This window comes from Bactrocera neohumeralis, unplaced genomic scaffold, assembly GCF_024586455.1.
Source record: "Bactrocera neohumeralis isolate Rockhampton unplaced genomic scaffold, APGP_CSIRO_Bneo_wtdbg2-racon-allhic-juicebox.fasta_v2 cluster10, whole genome shotgun sequence".
NCBI classification, from domain to species: domain Eukaryota; kingdom Metazoa; phylum Arthropoda; class Insecta; order Diptera; family Tephritidae; genus Bactrocera; species Bactrocera neohumeralis.
In genome coordinates this window covers 24,160,629-24,183,692 of record NW_026089623.1, presented here as the reverse complement: position 1 = coordinate 24,183,692, position 23,064 = coordinate 24,160,629, and the positions used below count along the sequence as shown (strand labels likewise).

At 36.5% G+C, this 23,064-nt stretch overlaps 1 protein-coding gene across 4 annotated transcripts in view; it reads left to right on the top strand.

Annotated features, from left to right (window-relative positions):
- LOC126765184 (uncharacterized) overlaps window positions 1–23,064 on the top strand; it is a 70,552-nt gene that overhangs the window by 6,104 nt on the left and 41,384 nt on the right. For 3 of the 4 annotated variants that reach the window (XR_007668293.1, XM_050482762.1, XM_050482764.1), the window contains exons 2-3: window positions 7,106–7,289; window positions 7,350–13,874. Coding sequence is in view for 3 of the 4 variants with exons in the window: in XM_050482762.1 (XP_050338719.1) it covers window positions 7,106–7,289; window positions 7,350–13,874 (6,709 nt within the window). In the remaining variant the exon portion in view is untranslated. The remainder of the gene's footprint in view (window positions 1–7,105; window positions 7,290–7,349; window positions 13,875–23,064) is intronic. The other variant, XM_050482763.1, reaches the window with a different exon arrangement.

Here is a 23,064-nt window from a genome sequence, read left to right as displayed (position 1 = left end):
ATATGCCCATATATTTGAAATTTGCAAAAGAGCTTTTCCTGGTAGTAGTATGTCTGTGTGCTACAAATGAATTGAATCGGTCAATGCTTTTATAGAATTGAGTTTCTCATGTGGCCAGGAAACAGATTCAATCCAATTGACAACTGCTGGCATTATATGGGCAAAAGGATAAGAAAAAAGCGTCGAAAAAGTCGAAAAGAAAAAAATTATTGAAGCTGTGTGAAATGCAGAAATTAATAAAAATTTTATTTAAAGATTGTTTGAATCTATGCCCAAACAAATAGCCGTGGTTTTTAGGATGAGGATTTGTTCTGCAAAATACTAAGAAATGTTTTTAACCAGCGTTTGAAAAACTACGCTACTCTCGTAGCATTTCATTTTACTCTTGCTGCCGCTCTCACTTTGTCGGGAGCCACAGCGTAGCCTTAGTATAACAATGTAAAGTATGTGCTCTACTCTGCTCCGAGTTTTGTTAGGTAAAAAACTATAGCTGGAGCGGGAGCAAAAAATTAAATTCTGCGCTGTGCTCTGGCGTAGCGGTAGCACAGAAGGGCAAATGAAATTTTTTTTTTTTTGCATTTACAAGTATGGTACAAGTTGGTATATAAAAGAAAGTCGTTTATAACTCAAGAACGGCTGAACCGATTTGGCTTAAAATTGGTGGGGAGGTAGTTTAGAAGCAGGGTAAGGACATTTTATCTCTTTATACTAAATTTCAATACAGCTCATATATACAAAAATTTTATTTCAAATCATAAGCATTTGTTCAAAGTTTATGTAAGAATCATTTGAAAATTTTAGTAATTCAAAAATAGAAAGAAATAAGTAAAAATTTTCATTTCCAAACATGCTTAGTATATGGGTTATACTGATTTTGCTTCTTTACCAGGTAGTTTTTTTTTAAGACGAGCCCGTCCGATATATTTAATATCACAACAAAAAATGGCATTGGAATTTTCATCGTCAAGGCACTGCGGATACTTTGCTAGATTATTGGTCAAGGACGCAAATGCATTCATAACAAACCAAACGCGATATCTAAAATAAATATATAACGGAATAATTGGAGTGTTGATAAAAAGGTTTATTATAATTTTAGATATACAGAAATCTTTTCGATTCTTTGCAATATACATTGAAGTATGTATATGCGTACAATTTCTAACTGATTCTTCCTAAAAAATTATAAAATTACTAAATATTGGGAATGGTAGAATAGAACTGCAAATACGCAGTGCAATGGATTAAAACTGGTACTGGTAATCAGTAGATGAATATTAACCACGTGTATTCCAAAAGATAAAGGCGAGGTATCTAAACCTGATTTTTCCACGAAATTCGCATTTTTTTGTATAACTGACAAGAGCTACAACGTCTAAAGTCAAAGCGATGCCATAAAATACCTCTGATCTGTAGGAATTTAAAGATAAAAAGCCAAGATTGTAGTGTATTTTCTATGGAAAATTTTTACATGCCTCGGTCCAGTTCTTAATGTTAATATGTAGGGCTAAAATTTTCAGGGAATTTTTTTTTTGGGGTATTTCCAAGGAAATTTCGTGACGGGACCGAACAAAATTAATAATTCAAAAAAATAAAAATACCCTAATGTATATAAAAAGGGGGAAAGTATATGTAGTTAAAATTAATTTCGAAAATTCATAGTAATTGAGTATTGTAATACATTTGGAATAGATGATGTTCCTGGTAATATAAAAATGGTAAATATTTTACATAATAAAAAAAATTTTATAATTTATTCAATTATTATCTAATTCACTTTATTAATATATTTCTTAAAATATTTGATTTTAGATTTATAAAGGCACTTGACGCAACAAGTGAATAGTTTTTTACCTAGTTTTTTACCTAACAAAACTCGGAGCAGAGTAGAGCACATACTTTACATTGTTATGCTAAAGCTACGCTGTGGCTCCCGACAAAGTGAGAGCGGTAGCGATAGCATAGCAATAATTTTAGAAATTTTGCTGCTACGGAGTAGTAAATGAGAACCCTGTTTTTAACAAATAATTGTATTTTGTTTTGTTATGTATTATATTGTTAAATACAGAAAATGTTAAAAAATTTTATTATTGTGCATAACAAATTTTAGTCCTAGGATTTTTATGTGTGTGTGCTTGCATTTTTCACTAAAATTAAATACCAAAAGTTTATTATATGAAATATGAATTGTTATAAAAATATGAAGTAATATAAAAAATGTGAAGTAAATAAAATTGGTCGACTCTCGAAAAAAAACTTAAAATGATATGAACTTATAATAACATGAACCCGTTTACTATATTTACTTCAAATTACATCATTTTGAAGGATTTTTTATTTGTTGATGTGACATCACAAGGTCTACACTTATTTTAAACATGCCCTCTAACTTTTCAGTTCGAATGTTTCGACATCTACAATATTGATTTCTTAAAAACTTTTTTTTCACAGCAGACGAAACCTAAATCGGACCGTATACATATATAAGTTTTTATATTTTGATTATAAGAATATTCCACATTAGAGACAAATTGCAAAATGGCATTTCCATTCCCTGTAATTTTATTCATAAAAGAACTGTCGATTCAGTAACACTCTTCAAAATGAAATATACAAACATTCCAAAGTTTTTTATTTTTTTTACAAAACGACAACAATGACGTTATGATTTTATATTTATAATAAACAAGTTTAGTGTTTTAGTTTTCCAGAGTGATTTTCACAAAAATGCATTACAAATTATTATTTATTTTAACTATACCATAGTATTAATAATTATATTAAAGTAAGCTGGGGAATAGAGTAAAAATCTTATTTGTGAATAAACAAAAACGTTATAAACGGTATATAAATCCGCGGGGTTAAAATTTGAATTTTTAAATATCAATTTAAATTAATCAGTACTATTCGGTGCACAATGGTTTTGGTTAGGTACCTCCTATCAGAAGAATAGTTGATAAAAAATATTCAATCGCACATTGTTACGTGGTATTCCGGTTCAATTTCGGTTTATTATTATTATTATGATTTTTTTTCATCAACAATATAGCCCGATTACAGAGCCAGTAAAGTCCTTTTCGCAAAGTCAAATTAATATAATACATTAAGATTATAATTGAGAAGGAGTTTTTGCATTTCGCACAGACGGTTACCCGATTAATGGCTCGATTAAAGGTCAGCTCTTATACTTGCTTGTGTTCTCCATTTGTATTTTTTCTACTGATTTAAATTCATCAGCTGATTGATATTTTGTCAATGTACACTACCAAATTTGAAGTCTTGACAACACCAATGCAGAGTTGCATGTAGTAAAATAAGATTTTTATTTTGTATGGTAAATCAATATAAATTAGTGTTTTCATCGAGCAAAGACCGATTAATTGATCAAAAAACTCCTGTGCGAAAAGGCTGTTATGGTCCAGGTAATTATATTGTATGCCGGGGAAAATAATGTCAATAAATAAACAATTAGGAAAGTGATGTAAGGGGTCCGAAAAATGCGGCGTTTCCAAATATTCTGCGAAAACTGTTAAGCACGCAGGTGGAAGCATCAGGGTATGGGGATGCTTCTTCTAGTACGGTGTGGTTCCTCTGTATTGGATAAAAGAAAATATAGGAAAATTTATTTACTGAATGAAGTTATGCCTCCTTATGCAGAATGGAAGATGTCTCTAAAGTTGAAGTTTTGGACCCAAACATACGTAGATCTTTTGGTTTCTTCATAATAAAATAGACGTTTAAATGTGCCTTTCCCAATTTGAGTACTTGCTTCCAATAGAGAACTTATGAAGAATCGTCGAACAAAAGATTGGAAGCGCTAGGTTGAAAAACCAGGAACAATTGTGGAGAACTATTTGTGCGGTCATAGTGGACTCAATGCCAAAAAGGTGCCAGGCTGTGTTAAAAAACAATGGCTATTTAACAAAATATTGAATAGGCTCACAATTGTGCCTCCCGTTTTAATCATATTTATTTCAATGTGTTTCAGCATAACATTTAAGTGTTAATTTTTTTTTACAATAAAGTGTTTTTGATTTTATTTTTTTGCAAAAAATAAACTTACTGAATGAGCAAATAATAATACTTACTTTTCGAAATTTTAACTGGTTGAGATACAACTTTTTTATGGGTTTTTGTTTTTAGTATGGTCTGTTTTTATTGTTTTGACCGACTCAGTTTGTTAAAAATTCGTGTGAGTGATTTGTTAACGTTAAAAGTTTTTGTAGCATTTTTGTATCTATCTTTTATTTATTTTTCCTCCTGTCTTAGTTCTCCATTTGTTGAATGAGGGCGTATTGAAAAAAAGGGTTCTGCTCACGTCAGTGGGCCGATGCCGCTTCATTCGCAAGTTTGTCTGATATTTCGTTTTTTTCAATACCTGTATGTCCCGGCACCCACTGTAGTCAAACTTTGTCCCGTTTACCTGCTGTATTTAGTTTCCCATACCATCTGCGGTTTGATTGTGCATGATGATATTGCTTTCTATGCTGCTTTGTTGGTTAATTTGTGTTCTACTTAGTATGATTTCTGCACACAAGATAATAGCGTATAGGGTTTGTCCGGAAAGTAATAGAACTGATTTTCTTCCGCCGCGACTGTACTTCGGAGCACCTACTGAATTCGGTAGAGGCGTTCCTAGCTAACGAACGAGCGGCTGGTTAGTTGTCTCTGGGCACCTGGAGAGTCAGGACAAACATTTTCGCGCGACATTTTTCTGTAGTGGTGCGACTCAGCAAATCTGCGGCAGAGACGTTTGATATGATCAAGCAGGTTTACCCAGATGTTGCTTTAGCAAGAAATGATGTGTTTCGGTGGCACCAGGCCTTTTTGGAGGGCTGGGAAGAGGTCGCTGATGAATGAGTAAATCCAAAATGAAAACGATGCTCTTTGTCTTTTTGGACATCAAAGGCATCGTCGATCAATAATTTGTTCACCCTGGATAAACCTTCAACGCCAAGTTTTACGTGGAAGTCCTCGAGAGACTCGAACGAAGGGTCAATATGGTCCGACAAGACATCGCAGCCAAATGAAAGTTGCACCACGACAACGCCCCGGCTCACAACCACCTACCCAAGGCCGTCATCCCAACGCTTTCGCAGCCGCCCTACAGCCCAGATGTACCCACGGCCTTTTTTTTTTGTTTCCTTGCCTGAAAAGGCCGATGAAAGGCAAGCATTTTGGGAAGACAGACGGATCCAAGCGGGATACACCTCGGGTCTCAAGGTTTCTTCTTCTTCTTTACTGGTGAGAAACCGCTTACGCGATTATAGCCGAGTTAGCAACAGCGCGCCAGTCGTTTCTTCTTTTCGCTACGTGGCGCCAATTGGATATTCCAAGAGAAGCTAGGTCCTTATCCACTTGGTCCTACGGAGTGGAGGTCTTCGTCTTCCTCTGCTTCCCCCGGCGGGTACTCCGTCGAATACTTTCAGAGCTGGAGTGTCTTCATCCATCCGGACAACATGACCTAGCCAGCGTAGCCGCTGTCTTTTAATTCGCTGAACTATGTCAATGTCGTCGTATATCTCGAACAGCTCATCGTTCCATTGAATGCGATATTCGCCGTCGCCAATGCGCAAATGACCATAAATCTTTCGCAGAACCTTTCTCTCGAAAACTCACAACGTCGACTCATCGGTTGTTGTTATCGTTCAAACCTCTGCACCATATAGCAGGACGAGAATAATGAGTGACTAACAGAGTTTGGCTTTTGTTCGTCGAGAGAGGACTTTACTTCTCAATTGCTTACTTAGTTCGAAGTAGCACCTGTTGGCAAGAGTAATCCTGCGTCGGATTTCCAGGCTGATATTTTTGGTGGTGTTTTTACTGGTTTTTAAATAGACGAAATTATCTACAACTTCAAAGTTATGACTGTCAACAGTGACGTGAGAGCCAAGTCGCGAGTGCAAAGATTGTTTGTTTGATGACAGGAAATATTTCGTCTTGCCCTCGTTCACTGCCAGACCCATTTGCCTTGCTTCCTTGTCCAGTCTGGAGAAAGCAGAACTAACGGCGCGGGTGTTGAGGCCAATGATATCAATATCATCTGCATACGCCAGCAGCTGTACACTCTTATAAAATATTGTACCCGAACGATTAAGTTCTGCAGCTCGAATTATTTTCTTCAGTAGCAGCAGATTGAAGAAGTCCGGCTCTCTAGGCATTCTCGAGAATAAAGCCTTCCGTGACGCCTTCAATACTTGGAAATCGCACTGGTAGCGCTGCATCGACGCAGAAGGAGCCCATTTTGAAAGTTTTTAAAGAATTGCAACGATTAGACAAAACCTGTATAGGGGATTGCCCTCTTTGTATTTGGGCCCGTGATTCCCGCATCTATTCCTTCTGTTGTTTCTGTTCCATCTGTATTCCATACCTGTGAGTGTGGCTTTATTTCTTCATTTATTTTGAATTGATCCCATGATATCTTTACTCCTAGAGATATGCTGAATTTGATGTTAAAACTTATGGTCTTCGGTATTTCGCCTTTGTTAAAGTCGGATAGGGTAATTGTTTCCCTTATTTCTTTCGTTTTTGTTTTTTTGATATAACGATTTTTTCCTTTTCCGGTCCCATCCTACTCTACTATTTCGTGAGTGGATGTGATCTAAAGTAGAGCTTCTAGTACCTATGTGGGCCATGTCTTCATGGCGCCCACCAGTCTTTGGAGTTTCGCCAGTACCGTACGATATAAAGGTCGTTCTATAGTGTTCACAAAACATAGTTGCATCTCTCGCTTTAAATAGATTAGTTTTGGCAGTAACTAATACATTTCAAAAATTAATACCAGTATTTTCTTCGAAATCTATAGCAAAGTTCGTTTAAATGCTTTTAAATTTGACACGGACTGAAAGGGTGACAGCAGGTGAAAATGTTTTCTTATAATATATGATGGTTTGTCATATTTAGTTTAAGGTTACTGTTACGCCTTTCCAATATCATTAAATTTATTATGTACTTTTACTTTTTTTTACCGATATCACCACAATGTTCAATTATTTAAACAGTGAATTTAGTTTTGATTTTTATACAGTAGGAGTCAAGATGAAGCACGATCAAATTTTTATATTTGTTATTGTTAATAATTACTTTGTAACTTTCTAATTTGCAGCAGATTGAATCTTGCGTGCGGATAACAGTGCAAATCCCAAAGGATGCGGCTCAACGGTTACGCCAGATGGCAGCGGAGGGCAATCCAGCCCTCCATGCTCTCGGTATTATGTCTGTGCAGTTGGACGGCGATTCTGTGATATCCATAAAATTACCCGGACAGGAGATAAATTTAAAAACTATAGGTATGTTGTAATTATTTCAATTAAAAAAGTCTTTGGAAAATATCTTTAAATGTTGTTTAGATAATGACGAAGAAGTTTTATCGAGCGGCACGAGTGAGGCGATGGGCGATTTTACACAATTGTTGGATGTTGGGGGGAGTGCGATCCAGTGTCTTAGTGATCAGTTAACAAGTGGAACATTTTTGCAATCACAAGTGCAATGTCGCATCCCTGTACAAAACACCAATAAACAAAAACTTCCGTCAACACAATTGCAGCAATGTCAGCTGGTGCAGGATAGACGTAATATGCTGCTTGGAGGTCCAAGTACAAGCAATGCCGCGCAAGCTATTCTTCAAAAGCAACAACATCAAACCCCAAACCTGCAGCGACAGTTAATTCAAGGTCAACCACTATTTAAACCGCCAAACACAGTTTGTCCTATGGATGGAAAAGTCCCGGTACCACCAATATCTTCAAATTTAAATACCGGGTCAAATAGTAGGGATTATCCATTCGTTAGTATGAGGCAAGCTCGTGTTTTACAAGGTCGAGAAAATGCACTAAATAGTGTTCTAGTAAATTCTAATCAAGCTTTTTCAACAAGTGGTTCACAATCTTTACAAGCGCCACAAAATGGACAAATGGAACTTACAAGTGGTTTGGTATCGTGTCCCAATGTACCATTAAAAGTTATAAAAAATTCTCCCAATGTAGATCTTTTGCCTTCAACTTCTGTTTTAGCTGCTAATAAATTACAGTTTTTGCAACCTCCACCACCCCCATACCCAGGCATGGGTGCAGTAACATCAAACGTTATAAACAAACCTATCGCTCAAATAAACAAAACAGTTCAAAACTATTTACAAAAAGGCATGGGAGGGCCACCAGTGGGATCTTTTTCAGTAATTAATTCTACGACGCCAAATAATAATATTGCAATTTCCTCACCCCTGCTTGTGAATTTATTACAAAATGATGGGAATACGACGTCAAATCAAGTAAAATTGTCATCACAAACTTCATTGACTCAACAGCAATCATCACCGTTACAATCCACGAGTCAGCAACAGTTAAATCAAAGCCAACGTCAACAGTTATTAAGTTCACCAATGCAAACGCAATCAACACCTAACGACATAGCACTAGACCACAAACAAGTTCAACAACAACAGACACAATTGTTATCTTCGGAAAATACTTTGATGGGTACATCTTCATCAATTGGGGCGTCTCTATCTCCCGGCGTAAATACAAGTATGCGGAACTTACATCAACAACAACAGGAGCAAATTGTGACAAGTCCTGGAAGCAATTTATTTGGTCATCACCAATTTCAATCTAACTTTCAGCCGCAGCATATTGCATCTCAACAAACCCATTTTTTGCGACAACAGCGCCAGCAACAGTTGCAGGGAGCTGTTGTTTCGATTCCAGGTACTCCTTCGCAACGCCTAATGCAACAACAACAATCGTTCCAGCAATCTCAAATAATAAATAATAATCAGGCATCTCTGCAAAATGGTGTTGGTGGAATAATGTTAACTAATCTGCACCATCAGCAATCACCAAATATTCGGCAAGTTCGTCCCGTAGGCATAATGACAGGACACGTAGCTGTACAGCAAAAATCGCAACAAGCACTTCACTTTCTTTCTTCCGGTAATATGTCACCTGCGGCGTCGCATTCACCTGCCTCTAGCCACCATTCGATGCATAGTCCATTAATGGGCTCACATCAACAGCAAATATTGTCGCCTTCTACAACACCAGTGCAATCTCCACACTCTCATACGCCACATGCACATAAGCATATTGGTCAACAGCAATCGCATCAGTTGCAACTGCAGCAGCAACATAATCAATTACAACAGCAGACAGCGATACCGTCATCTAACAGTGTTAATCTTCATCACAACTCACAAGTACCTTTAGAATCGCCTATATCCGGAACGAGATGCAGTACTGGTAGCAGTGCTTCTTTGACAAATACAATACCTCCACCACCTGATTATAATCAGACGGCTAACGCGACAACAGGCTGGCCTGTGAATAACAAAATGATGGATTCAGAAACTAAAAGTAGTTTCCAGGAGTTTGCTCGTTACCAAATGCAATACAACTTACAGCAGCAACAAATGAATACTAATCACCAATCGCAGCCAAATAAAGAAGATTTGCAAAAACAGCAATTTAGCACTCATTCATCGAGTCCCGTAGGAGATACAATTGGAAGAATGGTGGCAGTATCTTCGATGGATAATGTTGCATCCAATGTATTATCAGATCCTTTAATAACTTTGTCCGATTTTGAAGCTTTAACAACAAATGACCTTGACGCTTTGCTACCAACATTAAACTGTGATTTGGATTCAGCTCTTAGTTTGGATGATAAAAATGAATTGGAATCACTTTTGCAAGATGCAAAAGATCTCGATTTGGACCTAATTGAGGAAAATTTATCTGCTGTAGGCGTAGATATTGATGAAACAGCAGCTGCGGCATCTTCGCTTTTAGATGCAGAAGCCAGACATTTGCCACCAAATGTGACACTTGGCGTTAATCCAATACATTTTGAACAAAATGGGCAAATACCGCAAACAATACAAAATCATATGGGTGATGACACCATAGTGGCCACTAAACAAAATAAGTTGCAAGTGCAGCTAAATAATCAATCACGGGATCAGGTTATGCAAAACCGATATAAGGCGGAAGATAACATGTTTATGCTAAATAATCAAGCTAATCAGAAACTGCAGTTAACTCAAGATATATCATCCCATTCTATACAATCAGGGCAACATTCAAATTTTCAAGTGGAGTCTGCGCTTCATCGAAGTAAAGGAAGCGGAGGCACAGAGAATTCATCTACTCATAAACAATTTCTAATTAATCCTCTGACCGGTGAAATGGAACCAATGCAAAGTGATGATAGCGAAACAGAGGCAGAACAGGAAACTCAGCAAACTAATTCTATGTCGAAAAATCAGCGAGTAGTGTCCTCAGTAATCGAAAGTTTTAGTTGTAATCAATCTGTCGAAGGTTTATCCAATTCTCTGATTTTGGAGGATGATTCAAATTCATGTGGAACCTCTGTGTCCAAACTTTCAATCGGTGAGCAAATAAATGGAATTATTCCTGGAGTAGCAAGTGATACAGAACGCTCACGTGATTCGTTACTTTTAAACAAATCGAATAGAAGCGTTAAATATACTAAACGAGATGATACTCATGTGCTTAACAAATCAGTGACTTCTCTTAATAATATTACTGAATTTTGTACAATTAAATCACCGAATGCATTCTTTACCCCTGGAACGACATCGTCAGCTACTAGTGGGCTTAAAAAAAAATCAAAGTCAACAACGCTACGAGAAAAACAGCAAAATAACTTAAAGGAAAAAAAGCAAGATGCAAACACCATTTCTGGAGTGACAAAACCTAAAAGGACAAAAGCAAATGCCAAATCGAAGACGTCTGCTGCATTGTCATGTACGAATACAATACCTTCTACGTTATCGGAATCTACATCCATATTGGCAACTCAACGAACATCAGAAAGCTGTAATAATAATGAGAAAATAAAATTACGCTTAAAATTGGAAAAGAAGGAACCTGTATCTCCTGCTTATAAAGTAGATATGTCTTTTGTAGCTTCACCAAAACTTCCTGCAATGGAAACGCCAGTGTCGAGCAAATTAAACGTACCAACTCAAAGTAATAATAGTGTTCTACTTAACAAGAATATAAACCAAAATACCACAGTTTTATCGGTTTCTACACAACAGCAACAGAATCTGCTAGAGAATTCTTCTGTTGTACAAAACCAATCGATTGCTTTCACAAATTTTACGCCACCGCAAATAGCCGTAAATGTTAGTCCGAATTGTTCAATTGATGAACCCCGAGTACCCCCATTACACATCAGTCTAAGGGGTGGGAAAAACTCAATTGTCATTAAAAGTAGTCGAAAAGATCGTAAGAAACCACAGAGTGTGCCAAATACGCCTTCAGTTGTATCGAGTGGAGATGGTGAAGATGTTGATTCTAAACATATACCTAATAAACAGTCGCAAATGCAGTCATCGCAAATGCCAGATCTGTGTACAGAGATTAGGACTCAAGAGAAAACACAGCATTTGTACATTTCCCAAAGCCCTACATCATCAGTCTTTAACTGTAGTGGAAACGGTAACAATTCCGTGACAATAATGACATCAGCACGTCTGCCGACATTGCCGATTTCCAGTGATGATCCTTCATTGTCAGCAACGTCAATGACAGCGACGTCACTGACAACATCTTCCTTCTCGGGTAACAAGAATGGACTCACAATAAGTGCAATTAAATCGCTTGATACAAAGAGCGTCAGTAGCTTAAATGACAATAAAAATATAATAATTGGTTCGACTAATGTAGGTACATTACCGTTTCCACCCCAATTGATGCATCAATCACAATATCAAAAACATACGTCCCATAAACTGTCACAAACTTGTAAAGATCCATCAAGCTTATCTGGTAGCATAATTAATACATTATCCAAAAATAATATATTAGCTTGTTCCAGTGATAATTCTGTAAATATTTCAAATCGTGTGATGAATACAATGAATTTAAAGACACCAGCCACAATTACACCTATTGGTATGGGTGGAGGCAAACCACTGACAAAAAATCACAAACCACCGTCTTACATAACAGCTGTTCAGCAACTTCAACTTCAAAAGCATCAACAAAAACAGTTGCAGAAGCAAACAAAATTTGGAACTCTTAATGAAAGTCAATCACCACAGGAAACAATTGTCGCAGTAGCGACTTTGTTGCCAAGTGCAACAACCCTAAAACGAGTTACAATACCGAAATCGTCGGTTGAACAAGATGATTTAGTTGTTAAATCGGAAAGTGTTACTTCTACAGCTGAAAGTCTTGTGAATACGGATATCAAAATATCTTCTTCGAATTTACCAACAACATTGGCGAATGCAGTTGTCGGGTTTAAAAAGCAATCGCATGAAGCTATACAAAATGAATCTGTTCCAATTCCTGTAAGCAATGGAACCGTAAGTGTAAATAACGTTGGTATATCATGTAATCAAGGAAATGTAGTTGGTACTTCACCACCTGCTCTTATTAATGTAACGCTCCGCAACTCGCCGGCAAGTAACGGAAGTGGTACCCCTGGTCACGGTAATGGAAGTGGAACAGGCGAAGACAGTGGTATTGAGTCTATGGATGCGTTATCAGAAAAAAGCCCTCATCAACAATCGTCTTGCAGCCCAACTCAACAGCAGATAAATGGTGGTAGTACAAGCAACGAAAAGACAGCAGCAACATCTAATGACGTAAAAAAGTCATTGAAAAGCGATATAACGAAAGAAAAAGTAGATCATACCAAAAATATAAATGAGGAAAATAAGCTCGAATCAAACCCACAAAGAAAAGATAATTTGTTGGATTATACAGATGACGAAATTGAAAAGGCTTTGGCCAGAATGGAAGGATTTAATGAAGATTATTTGACAGTTGACCGAAATGCATCAACTATTGTTAGCACAGTTGATCAATTGTCTTCTAAATCAGCTGCAAACACAAAAAACGCCATCTCTCCTTCCAAAGTCGAAGACACTATAAAAGGAGCGTTGTTGGAATATATGGCCGAAACTTCAACAGAAAATACTGAAAATAAATTATCGGGACGAATAATTGAATCCATTACCGCTAAAGATAAGAACATTTCTCAATATACAGATGGAAATATTGTATTAGATAATAAATATAAATCGGAGATAAGTCTAGAAAAACCAATTTGTTCTAGAAAACTTGATATCAAGGCCACTGAAAAATTGACAACAGATGAAGGAGGCAAGACAATATTTGAAGCTAAAAAACAAGGGGATGCATCAAATATTCATTCACAACGTTCGGACTCTACTTACCCTCCTATATCTATTGAAATTCCAACGCAAAGCGAAACGGAATGTAATCGAATTCGCACTCGTGCTAGTAGTCGATTAGAAAGTCCCTTGGATATAAATAAATCAAGTCCAACATCGAATGAATCAAATGCAAATTTTTGTGTGACTACTAACGATAAACAACTCAATACAACGCGAGCGTCTTCAATTGGTAGTGTCAGCCCACAATTAAGCGTTACATTTTCTGGTAGTGAAACTCAGCTTGGTGTAGGAAGTAAGCGTAAGCGCCAAGAATCTGATACTAGTGCTAATAACGCACATCTAAATGAATGTACTGAACAAAAGCGTTTACGGATAAGCAGTATAAGTAGCGCTACAAGCAATGTTGCTGTTGATGATAATGTTAGGAATATGAATGATTTATCTTCAGCAAATGATGCGCAGGATGCCTCAAAAATCAGCTGTAGCAGAAACTGTGAGGAATCTTCTGACTCTGATGAACCATTGATCGAAGTGGCAGAAAAAGTAAGAAATTCAAAGGCTGGCAATGTTGCCGACTTTAACACTAGTGAAGGAGCTATTCAGGCAACGCTGGTAAATTTAGCATCAGGGAAAATGGAGTTTTGCAATACATCCAGCTTGGAAAAAAATACACGTAATAGTCGAACAATAATACATCCAAGTAGTAAGTAATTTTCAAGATTTTTTAAATTTTAAATGTATATTCATCATTTAATGGTTGTTTGTAATGTTACCATAGTAAGAAAGTGCAGTTGTGTTCATTAAAAAATCAGACCTCACTTCATAAAAACTACAATTAAAATTTTATTCAAATCATTTTCCGACTACGACACGACGACTGCATGAGTTCTTAATTTTCTCACAAAAAGTGAAAAATAATTCTTTGTATAAACTAACAATAATAATGAAGGAAAAATTCCTGCATTATGGTGAGAAAAGCGTGGAATGCTCGATATATGAAAAATATGTCACCAAGCACCCCACGCTTTTCTCACAATAATGCAGAAATTTTTCCTTCATTATTATTGTTAGTTTATACAAATAATTATTTTTCACTTTTTGCGTGTTTTTTTAGGTTTTTTAAACTATATTTATTTTTAATTTTTTAGTTTGATGTGAGAAACCCCAAATTTGTTAAAATATGAACTATGACACGTAGTATGGGTTAAGTAAATCGATAATTAGGCAGCATTTAATATCTACTCGTAACCCTTATTGACTAATTGTCATATTATTTGCGACCAAGTTCTATTGACGACTTTACGAATTATTACATCTTAATCGAATCATTTCGTCTAAAGCTTCACTGTTACATGGGGTTTTACCTGTCAACTTTGAACAGTCTAGTTCTTCAATTCGAATACCGTCCAAAGATCTACAACGACTAAGTGCTACATAAGCTTGTCCAGCAGCAAACAGTCGAGAGCTGAGATAAATTATTGCATGATCTACTGTACAACCAGAGAACGTATATTTATAAATATTATATAAATATATATATCGTACATATATTTATAAATATACGTTCTACGATATATATATTTAGTATTTATTTAGCCTATTAAAAAAAAAAACAAAATTGACAAAAATCCCGAACGAACAAAGACGTCCGAAAAAAATTTAAGAAAGTATAGTGGTAAGCTTTGCATGGCCACGAGTGAATGAAATGATAAGGATGACGAGAAAAGTTGAAATCTGTCTATCTATCTACCTGTCCGTGCAAGTTGTAACTTGAGTAAAAATTGAGATATCTTGATGAAACTTGGTATGCGGGATTTCTAGTACAAAGAAAATTAGAATTAGTTCGCAGATGGCCGTAATCGGACCACTGCCACGCCCACAAAACGCTATTAACCGAAAACATATAAAAGCTATAACCAAGCACTAAATTAAGATATAAAACTGTAATTTGCCAGAGGGGATCGCAGTAGCAAGGCGCATCTGAGGGCAAAAAATTTTGAAAAATTGGGAATGGGCCCGCCCTCTAATAATTTTGATGTACATACCAACCACTAAAGCTACAAAAACCGAATTTGCCCAGCGCTAATATTATAAGAACCGACCGATTTCGACTAAATTTAGTACGTGACATTCTTTTCATTTTGTCTATATAACACAATTTTAAACTCCATTTGATTCTTTTGCTTTCCAATGCACAAATCAGCAAGCAATAGATACAGCTTTTCACTAATAATTTCTTTAAAGTATGCCACCTTATGACCAAAAATTTTCGAAATTCAAAAAAAACTTTTCAAGCCCCTAGGTAACAAATATATGGACCCAAGTATCTATAGTTGACCGCAAATATCGGTCAATGTGTGAGATATAGAATTTAAATTCTGACAGAAACCTTTCATGACAATATTATTTCTATGTATGAAAAATGGGTTGAATCGGATCAAAACTTCCCTAAGCCCCCATTTACCTAATATAAAGATTTTCAAACTTACAGGTTACAATAGGTCGGAAACTTAACCTACCCCCATATAGCTATTACCAGGACATTCGAACATCCGGCTGACTTTGCTCCATATGATTGGTGATTGTATGTGAGGTACCTTAATGAAACCCAGAGAAATATTTTTTTAGTATGTAGCATGATAATAGTTAATAGATAAAATCGGGTCGATGCCACTCTTTCATATACTACATATGTATAATGATTTTCGTTTTTCTAACAAATCTTATGCCGAATTTGTCGGTCAGAGTATGAGTTATATAGAGTATATGTATATATAAAATTGCTTAGATCGCGATCATCTGGTTGACGTTTTACATCTTAGGGTTTTCCTTGGCGTCGATTCTTGCAAATTGCAAGTGTATAAAATGTTCGGTTGCACCCGAACTTAGCTTTTTCTTGCTTGTTTTCTTTTGTCGTTTAGATCTTTAGGCGTTGCTTATTGGGAACTGTAAACATTTTTGCTCAACACATTTTTAAATTGTATAATTCGTTTTAGAATATTCTAGCACCCATATTGATCAAATATTTTTTGTTGAAATGGGAGATCATTTAGAGTGGGGTAAGGTTTTTAAGGTAAAAAATTGACTTTTTTTGCGAATTTATTTCTTAAATATGGATTGAGTAATTTTATGCGGACCTGTTGTACATTATTGAGCACACTTTTGACATTTTTTCATGCAGAAATATTGAAGCATAAGCCGGTAAGGGTGTTTCTTCCAGAACGTCTTGAGAAAAAACACTTTGCGGTATTCACCATAACTCGGCTGGAAATTATCCGAAAATAAAAAACCAAGAAAAATTTGTCAAGTTATAATCAAATCCTTCCCCCATCGTTTCCTGATATTTTTTTTTTATTTAAACATTTTTGACGGCCATTTAAAGTAAAAACTTCTATTTTCCACTTAAAAGTTCCGCCATTTTATGGGTGGAAAACACGCTTAATGTAAAAAAAAAATAATAAACGATGGGGGAATGAATTTTATATGTCAAAAATGTGTACAAAGTTTGAAATGAACCAGTCAAGCAGTTTTGAAATGACAGTGAATACGGACTTTGAAAAACGCGTCTAAAATTTATAAACTAAAAAAAGTGACGACAAAAAAAACCCTAGATTGACAGAAGTATGTTCAATAATGTACAAAAGGTCCGAATAAAATTACTCAATCCATATTTAAGAAAAAAAAAAATAGCAAAAAAATTAAGTTTGTTTACCGTGAAAACCATACCGCCTTATTTTCAAGGCCAAATTTATAACGGAATTGTCCTTTTTAGGAAGTACTATTTTTGTATTCTTGAAACATGTTGCTTCAAATCACATATCTCGAATTCGGCCGATTTTGACTATTTTAGTATGTCGCATTCTTCTCAAGTTCCTATATAACAGTGCAAAATGGGCGAAATCGGACAGCAACCACGGCTACTTTCCATATAACACAATTTTTAAATCCATTTGATTATTACACTTTCCAGGACATAAATTAAGAAAAAAACAAAAAAAAAACGTTAACTTCGGTTGCTCCGAAGCTAAATACCCTACCATTTCTGTTAGTAACTATGTGTTCGTAGGGTGTGTCATTCTGAGGCAACCTTTTTTTCAACTAAAAAACAGGCTAAAAACTTTCGAAATTGTGAAAAAGAAAGTCACTCAAAAGATGTGCTCTTAATATTAATATTAAGAGGTGCCTATTTCAAATTTTCTGTTTTCAGTTGCAAAGAAAAGGTTGACTCAGAATGACACACCCTAATGTGTTCAGTTTGTATGAAAGCTATATGCTATAGTTAACCGATCTGATCAATTTCATCGCAGATTACATTGTTGCTTTCGAAAATAATATATACCAAATTTCGTGAATAAATGTATCTCGTCAAATGTGAAAGTTGTCCATACAAGAACTTGATTCCGATTGTTCAGTTTGTATGGCAGCTATATGCTATAGTTAACCGATCTCAACAATTTTTTCGGAGATTACATTGTCGCCTTAGAAAATAACATATACCAAATTTCGTGAATATATCTTGTCAAATGTGAAAGTTTTCCATACAAGCATTTGATTCCGATCGTTCAGTTTGTAAAACAGCTATTTGTTATAGTGGTCCGATATCGACCGTTCCGACAAATGAGCAGCTTCTTGAATAGAAAATGACGTTTGCAAAATTTCAAAACGATATCTTAAAAACTGAGGGACTAGTTCGTATATATACAGACGGACAGACCGTCACTGATCATTTATATATATACATACTTTATAGGGTCTCCGACGATTGCTTCTGGGTGTTACAAACTTCGTGACAAACTTAATATACCCTGTTCAGGTTATAATTAGTATAGAGGAATAAAATTGTGCCTAATAATTATTTTAAAGTATGGCACCTTATGACCAAAAATCAATCAAATTGTTCCTAGTCCTTAGGTACCAAATATGTCAAATAATATCAGTCAATGTGTGAGATATATAATTGACATTCAAAGAGGAAAGATTCCTAACAATAGTGATTCTGTGTATAAGAAATGGGTTGAATTGGGCCAATATTTCCCTGAGCACCCATATAAGTAATATAAAGGTTTTCAAACTTCCGGGTGACTTTATACTGCATATATCGACCAATATTTGAGTTATATCAATGAAAATTACAGAGCGTATATTACTCATAACAGTGCATTTTTATGCCTAAATTGATAGAATTCGGCAAAAACTTGACCTACCCCCATGTAACAATTACACTGGTAAACAAAAATTCACTTGGTTTTTGTGACATGAACAGAACAAAGTGTTTATTACGTAAAAACTGCCACAAATGCAGAAAATAGCTACAGATTTCTTATATCACTATTTTAATTTCACGACGTATCATCAAGTGCTTAATTTAAACAAAATAACTTATTATCAATCAATACTATCTTCTATAAGAGTGAACAGCTGCTGGCGTATGCTGATAATATTGATATCATTGGCCTTAACTACGTGAATCATTGGCTCCTACGTCACTGTTGACAGTCACCACTTCGAAGTTGTAGATAATTTCGTCTATCTTGGAACCAGCATCAACACCAACAACAACGTCAACCTCGAAATCCAACACAGAAAAACTCTTGCCAACAGGTGCTACTTCGGACTAAGTAGGCAATTGAGAAGTAAAGTCCTCTCTCGACGAACAAAAACAAAATTCTATAAGTCACTTATTATTCCCGTCCTGCTATATGGTGCAGAGGCATGGACGATGACAACATCTCATGAGTCGACATTGCGAGTTTTCGCCGAATATCGCATTCGATGGAACAATGAGCTGTATGAGATATACGACGACATTGACATAGTTCAGCGAATTAAAGGAGCGGCTACGTTGGCTAGGTCATGCCGTGCGAATGGAAAAAAACATTCCAGCTCTGAAAGTATTCGAGGCATTGTCTGCCGGGGGAAGCAGAGGAAGAGGAAGACCTCCACTCCATTGAAAGGACCAGGTGGAGAAGGAGCTGGTTTCGCTTGGTTCCTCCCAAACGTGGACAGTCAAGAAGGAACTGTTGAGTTTTTTCCACCTCAAAGTTCTTCCATACAGTTTCTGCAGATGGCGTTTGGTAGGGTTCCCGCCTTACTGCTTGGACGCCGAAAGTTCAACGGCACGTTAAAAGCCCCAAAACTAGGGAGAGGCTAACCTTACGAGGGTTCCGCTCTGTCCTGGCACCCATACCAGTCTTATCACAAAGGCACTCGATGCTATTGATAGTGAGGTTAGGCACTCTTTAATGAGTTCAAGGCTAGTATTGCCGCTCTGCTAGCAGAGTGGATTTTCACTTCTCTGAAGGATGCTGCACTCCGAAGCAGTAAATCTACTGCTAGCTTTACCCATTTCCGGCCGCACTTAGATCCATTGCCTTGTTCTCATTCAAACTTTATATTCCGCTTTAAATTTTTTGAGATTTTTACATTAAGCCGTTTAGCCACGGGAATGTGGTCGAAAAATCGACCATCAGCCGAAAACGATACTTACTAAAGTGAAACAGTGTTTTATTAGAGTTTATCATTCAAAACGTTTATTTTGTTCAATTTTTCAATTTCACATTACATTTTATATACATACAATAAAAGATATACATATACATGTCATAAGTAAGTTCTGAAAAACCATTCTTGAAAGTTCAATATCTTATCTTTATATTTCATGGAATTGATTAAAGCACAAAACATGTAGAGCTATATCGCATTTTGTGCATTTATGTGACGAATGTTTGTGACAATTTTGACAACGACGAGGCTTTTAATGCCATGTTCAACTTTGTCTTTACGAACACTCTCCAGAGCGGCGTCTTTGGATTTTCGAACAGCTGTTGACTGTGGAGAACAACAAAGCGGCGGGGGCCGATGGGTGGCCGGCCGAGTTATTCAAACACAGCGGCGAAGAACTGATAAGGAACATGCATCAGCTTCTTTGTAAAATATGGCCGGACGAAAGCATGCCCAACGATTAGAATTTAAGTGTGCTCTGCCCAATCCACAAAAAGGGAGACCCCACAATCTGCGCTAACTATCGAGGTATTGCGTGAAAGATTAAAGCACACTGTCAACAAACTGATTTGACCTTATCAATGTGGCATTAGACCTGGCAAATCAACAACCGACCAGATATTCACCATGCACCAAATCTTGGAAAAGACCCGTGAAAGGAGAATCGACACACACCACTTCTTCGTCGATTTCAAAGCTGCTTTCGACAGCATGAAAAGGAGCTGGTTTTTTGCCGCGAAGTCTGAATTTGCGACTTCTTCAATCTGCTGCTGGAGAAAATAATTCGAGCTGCAGAACTTAATCGAGCAGGTACAATGTTTTATAAGAGTGTACAGCTGCTGGCACATGTCGATGATATTGATATCATTGGCCTCAACACCCGCGCCGTTAGTTCTGCTTTCTCCAGACTGGACAAGGAAGCAAAGCAAATTGGTCTGGTAGTGAACGAGGGCAAGACGAAATATCTCCTGTCATCAAACAAAACAGTCGTCGCACTCGCGAATTGGCTCTCATGTCACTGTTGACGTTGTAGATAGTTTCGTATATTTAGGAACCAGCATAAACACCACCAACAATGTCAGCCTGGAAATCCAACGCAGGATAACTCTTGCCAACAGGTGCTACTTCGGACTGAGTAGGCAATTGAAAAGCAAAGTCGTCTCTCGACGAACAAAAGCCAAACTCTGTAAGTCGCTCATAATTCCCGTCCTGCTAAGAAGATGTTGACTGTGGTGTCAACGTCTCCGAAGACGACATCGACGGTATTGCCATTCGAAGCAAACATTCTGCAACGTAAATACGGAACTGTAATTGTAATTGATTCAATGGTTCTATTTTTTGTGCAATACATTTTTCGGTGGTGCGTGACATTCCCTTTTTATATTTGATGAGAGCACAATGAATTTTCCAAACGTTCACCATTGAAGCATCAAATCCATTTGTTATCAGTGGCCAATACCACTTTTTTCCTCGAACGCGAATTCGACAATTGTTCATAGCATTATCGAAGAGATCAACACCACCCATTCGATTATTATATGCAGTAGAATGTTCCTCGGTCTCGGAGTGTCTTCATTGTACGCGCAAGATAGTTCATTGTTCCCAGCTATTTCATGAAGTACAAACGCACTTCCATCGTTGAGTATTCGCTCCTCTTCATCGTTATTTTCCGTGTCACATACTACATCTGTAGTTTGCGGAGGCAAGACCACTAAGTCGACCGTGTCTGCATGAAGAATGCGATTTGCGATTTCATGATCAGCGTGCCCCATAATCTCCTCAATCTCTCTTTGAATCCGGTATCTTTTGCGAAACATTTTCAAGAGAAAACTCAAAATTTCACTGTCAATATTTTACTCAAGAAGGGAGTACCTCACCTGCTCAGGCTCGTGAACAACAACCCACTAACTACCTGCCTGGAAGGGTTTCCTTTTATATTCGTGACCTTCGTGAAGCTTCTAGAAAATTCTATTCTAGAAATATCTGGAAAGAAAGCTCTTGAATGTTCCATGAAATGGAACAAGTATTTAGTCGATTTTTCAATTTCTAATATGTAATTACGAAAAACTGTATGTACTGTAAGACGACGCTTTGTCCTTATCATTCTATACTAAAACCGATCTGCTGAAAAATGCATTCTGCGAGAAGTATGCGACAAACACTACAATATATTTTATTTTTTTCAAACATTTTCTCTATTTTTCCGAATTTTTTTAAAAAATGTGAAAAAATGGGTCTTCCGAAGATCCGATAAAATGAAAAAAAATTAATTAATTAGTGAAAGAAACATTTTTGTCATGATCATAAAGAGGCAAGATGACATACAATTATTGTCTTCAGGACATATCTCGTTAATTTTCGGCTTGGCGATTTTTCTAAGTGTCTGGTCGAAAAATCGACCATTAGCAGTAAATGGGTTAATAGCTGCAACCTCGGCCTAGAAGACACTGCAATAGTCAGGAAGTCTGAAACTGGAGCTGATAGAGAGCTTCCTTCCACCAACCTTTCCCCCAACCGTGATGAAACTCATTGCCCTTCTCCTCCAATGGCTTCTTCCCACTCACAACTCCCTCACCGGTATAAGAGTAGAGAAGGAGCCGCCAGAATTCGGTTTAGCGACTCCATGATTCAAGTGATCCGGTATGAAATCAAGGTGATTGAGGATTTCCGAGTGTTTAGACCCGTGTTCTTTTAGGAATTCAGCAGCCTAATCTTTTGCACCTGCAAAGTTTAACGATAACCAAGAAGAAATGGCAACATCTGCAGAACCTAAAAACTTTGATTCCAGCAGACTGTCATTACTTTTATGATAATATATCTTTTGAATAATTAATTTTTTAATAAATAATAATTAAACATTATCTTCATTTTTTGACTTGAATGAAATATGAAAAACTTGCAATTGTTTTTATTTAAAATAAAAAATTTAGATTGATCATACATTATTTGTTTAATAAATAAAATTTGTTTATTTTTTCTTTATTTTTATCTCAAATATTCCTATAATTTCATGATTCAGATTCAGATTTGAAAATTTTGTTTCAATATCTCAAGTGGCTTTCTTTTTATACAGTTTTTTGCTTCTCCTGCACACCTACGAAAAGTGATGTTACGTTATTTTGAATTTCAGCTGACGATATGTATGTATATATAAAATTGCTTAGATTTCGATCTTCTGGTTGACGTTTTACGCCTTAAGGTATTTCCTTGGCTTTGGTTCTTGCAAGTTGCAAAAGTACAAGGTGTGTTCCAAAGTAAACAAACTTTTTGAATCTAGCGCCCCCTGGTGGCGCCATCGACTGGTGCGTTAGAATCTGCTATGTTTATCGATTGTCCAGTGAGAATTTCATGAAATTCCATCAATTTGAAGTGAAGTTATTGCGTTTTAAATA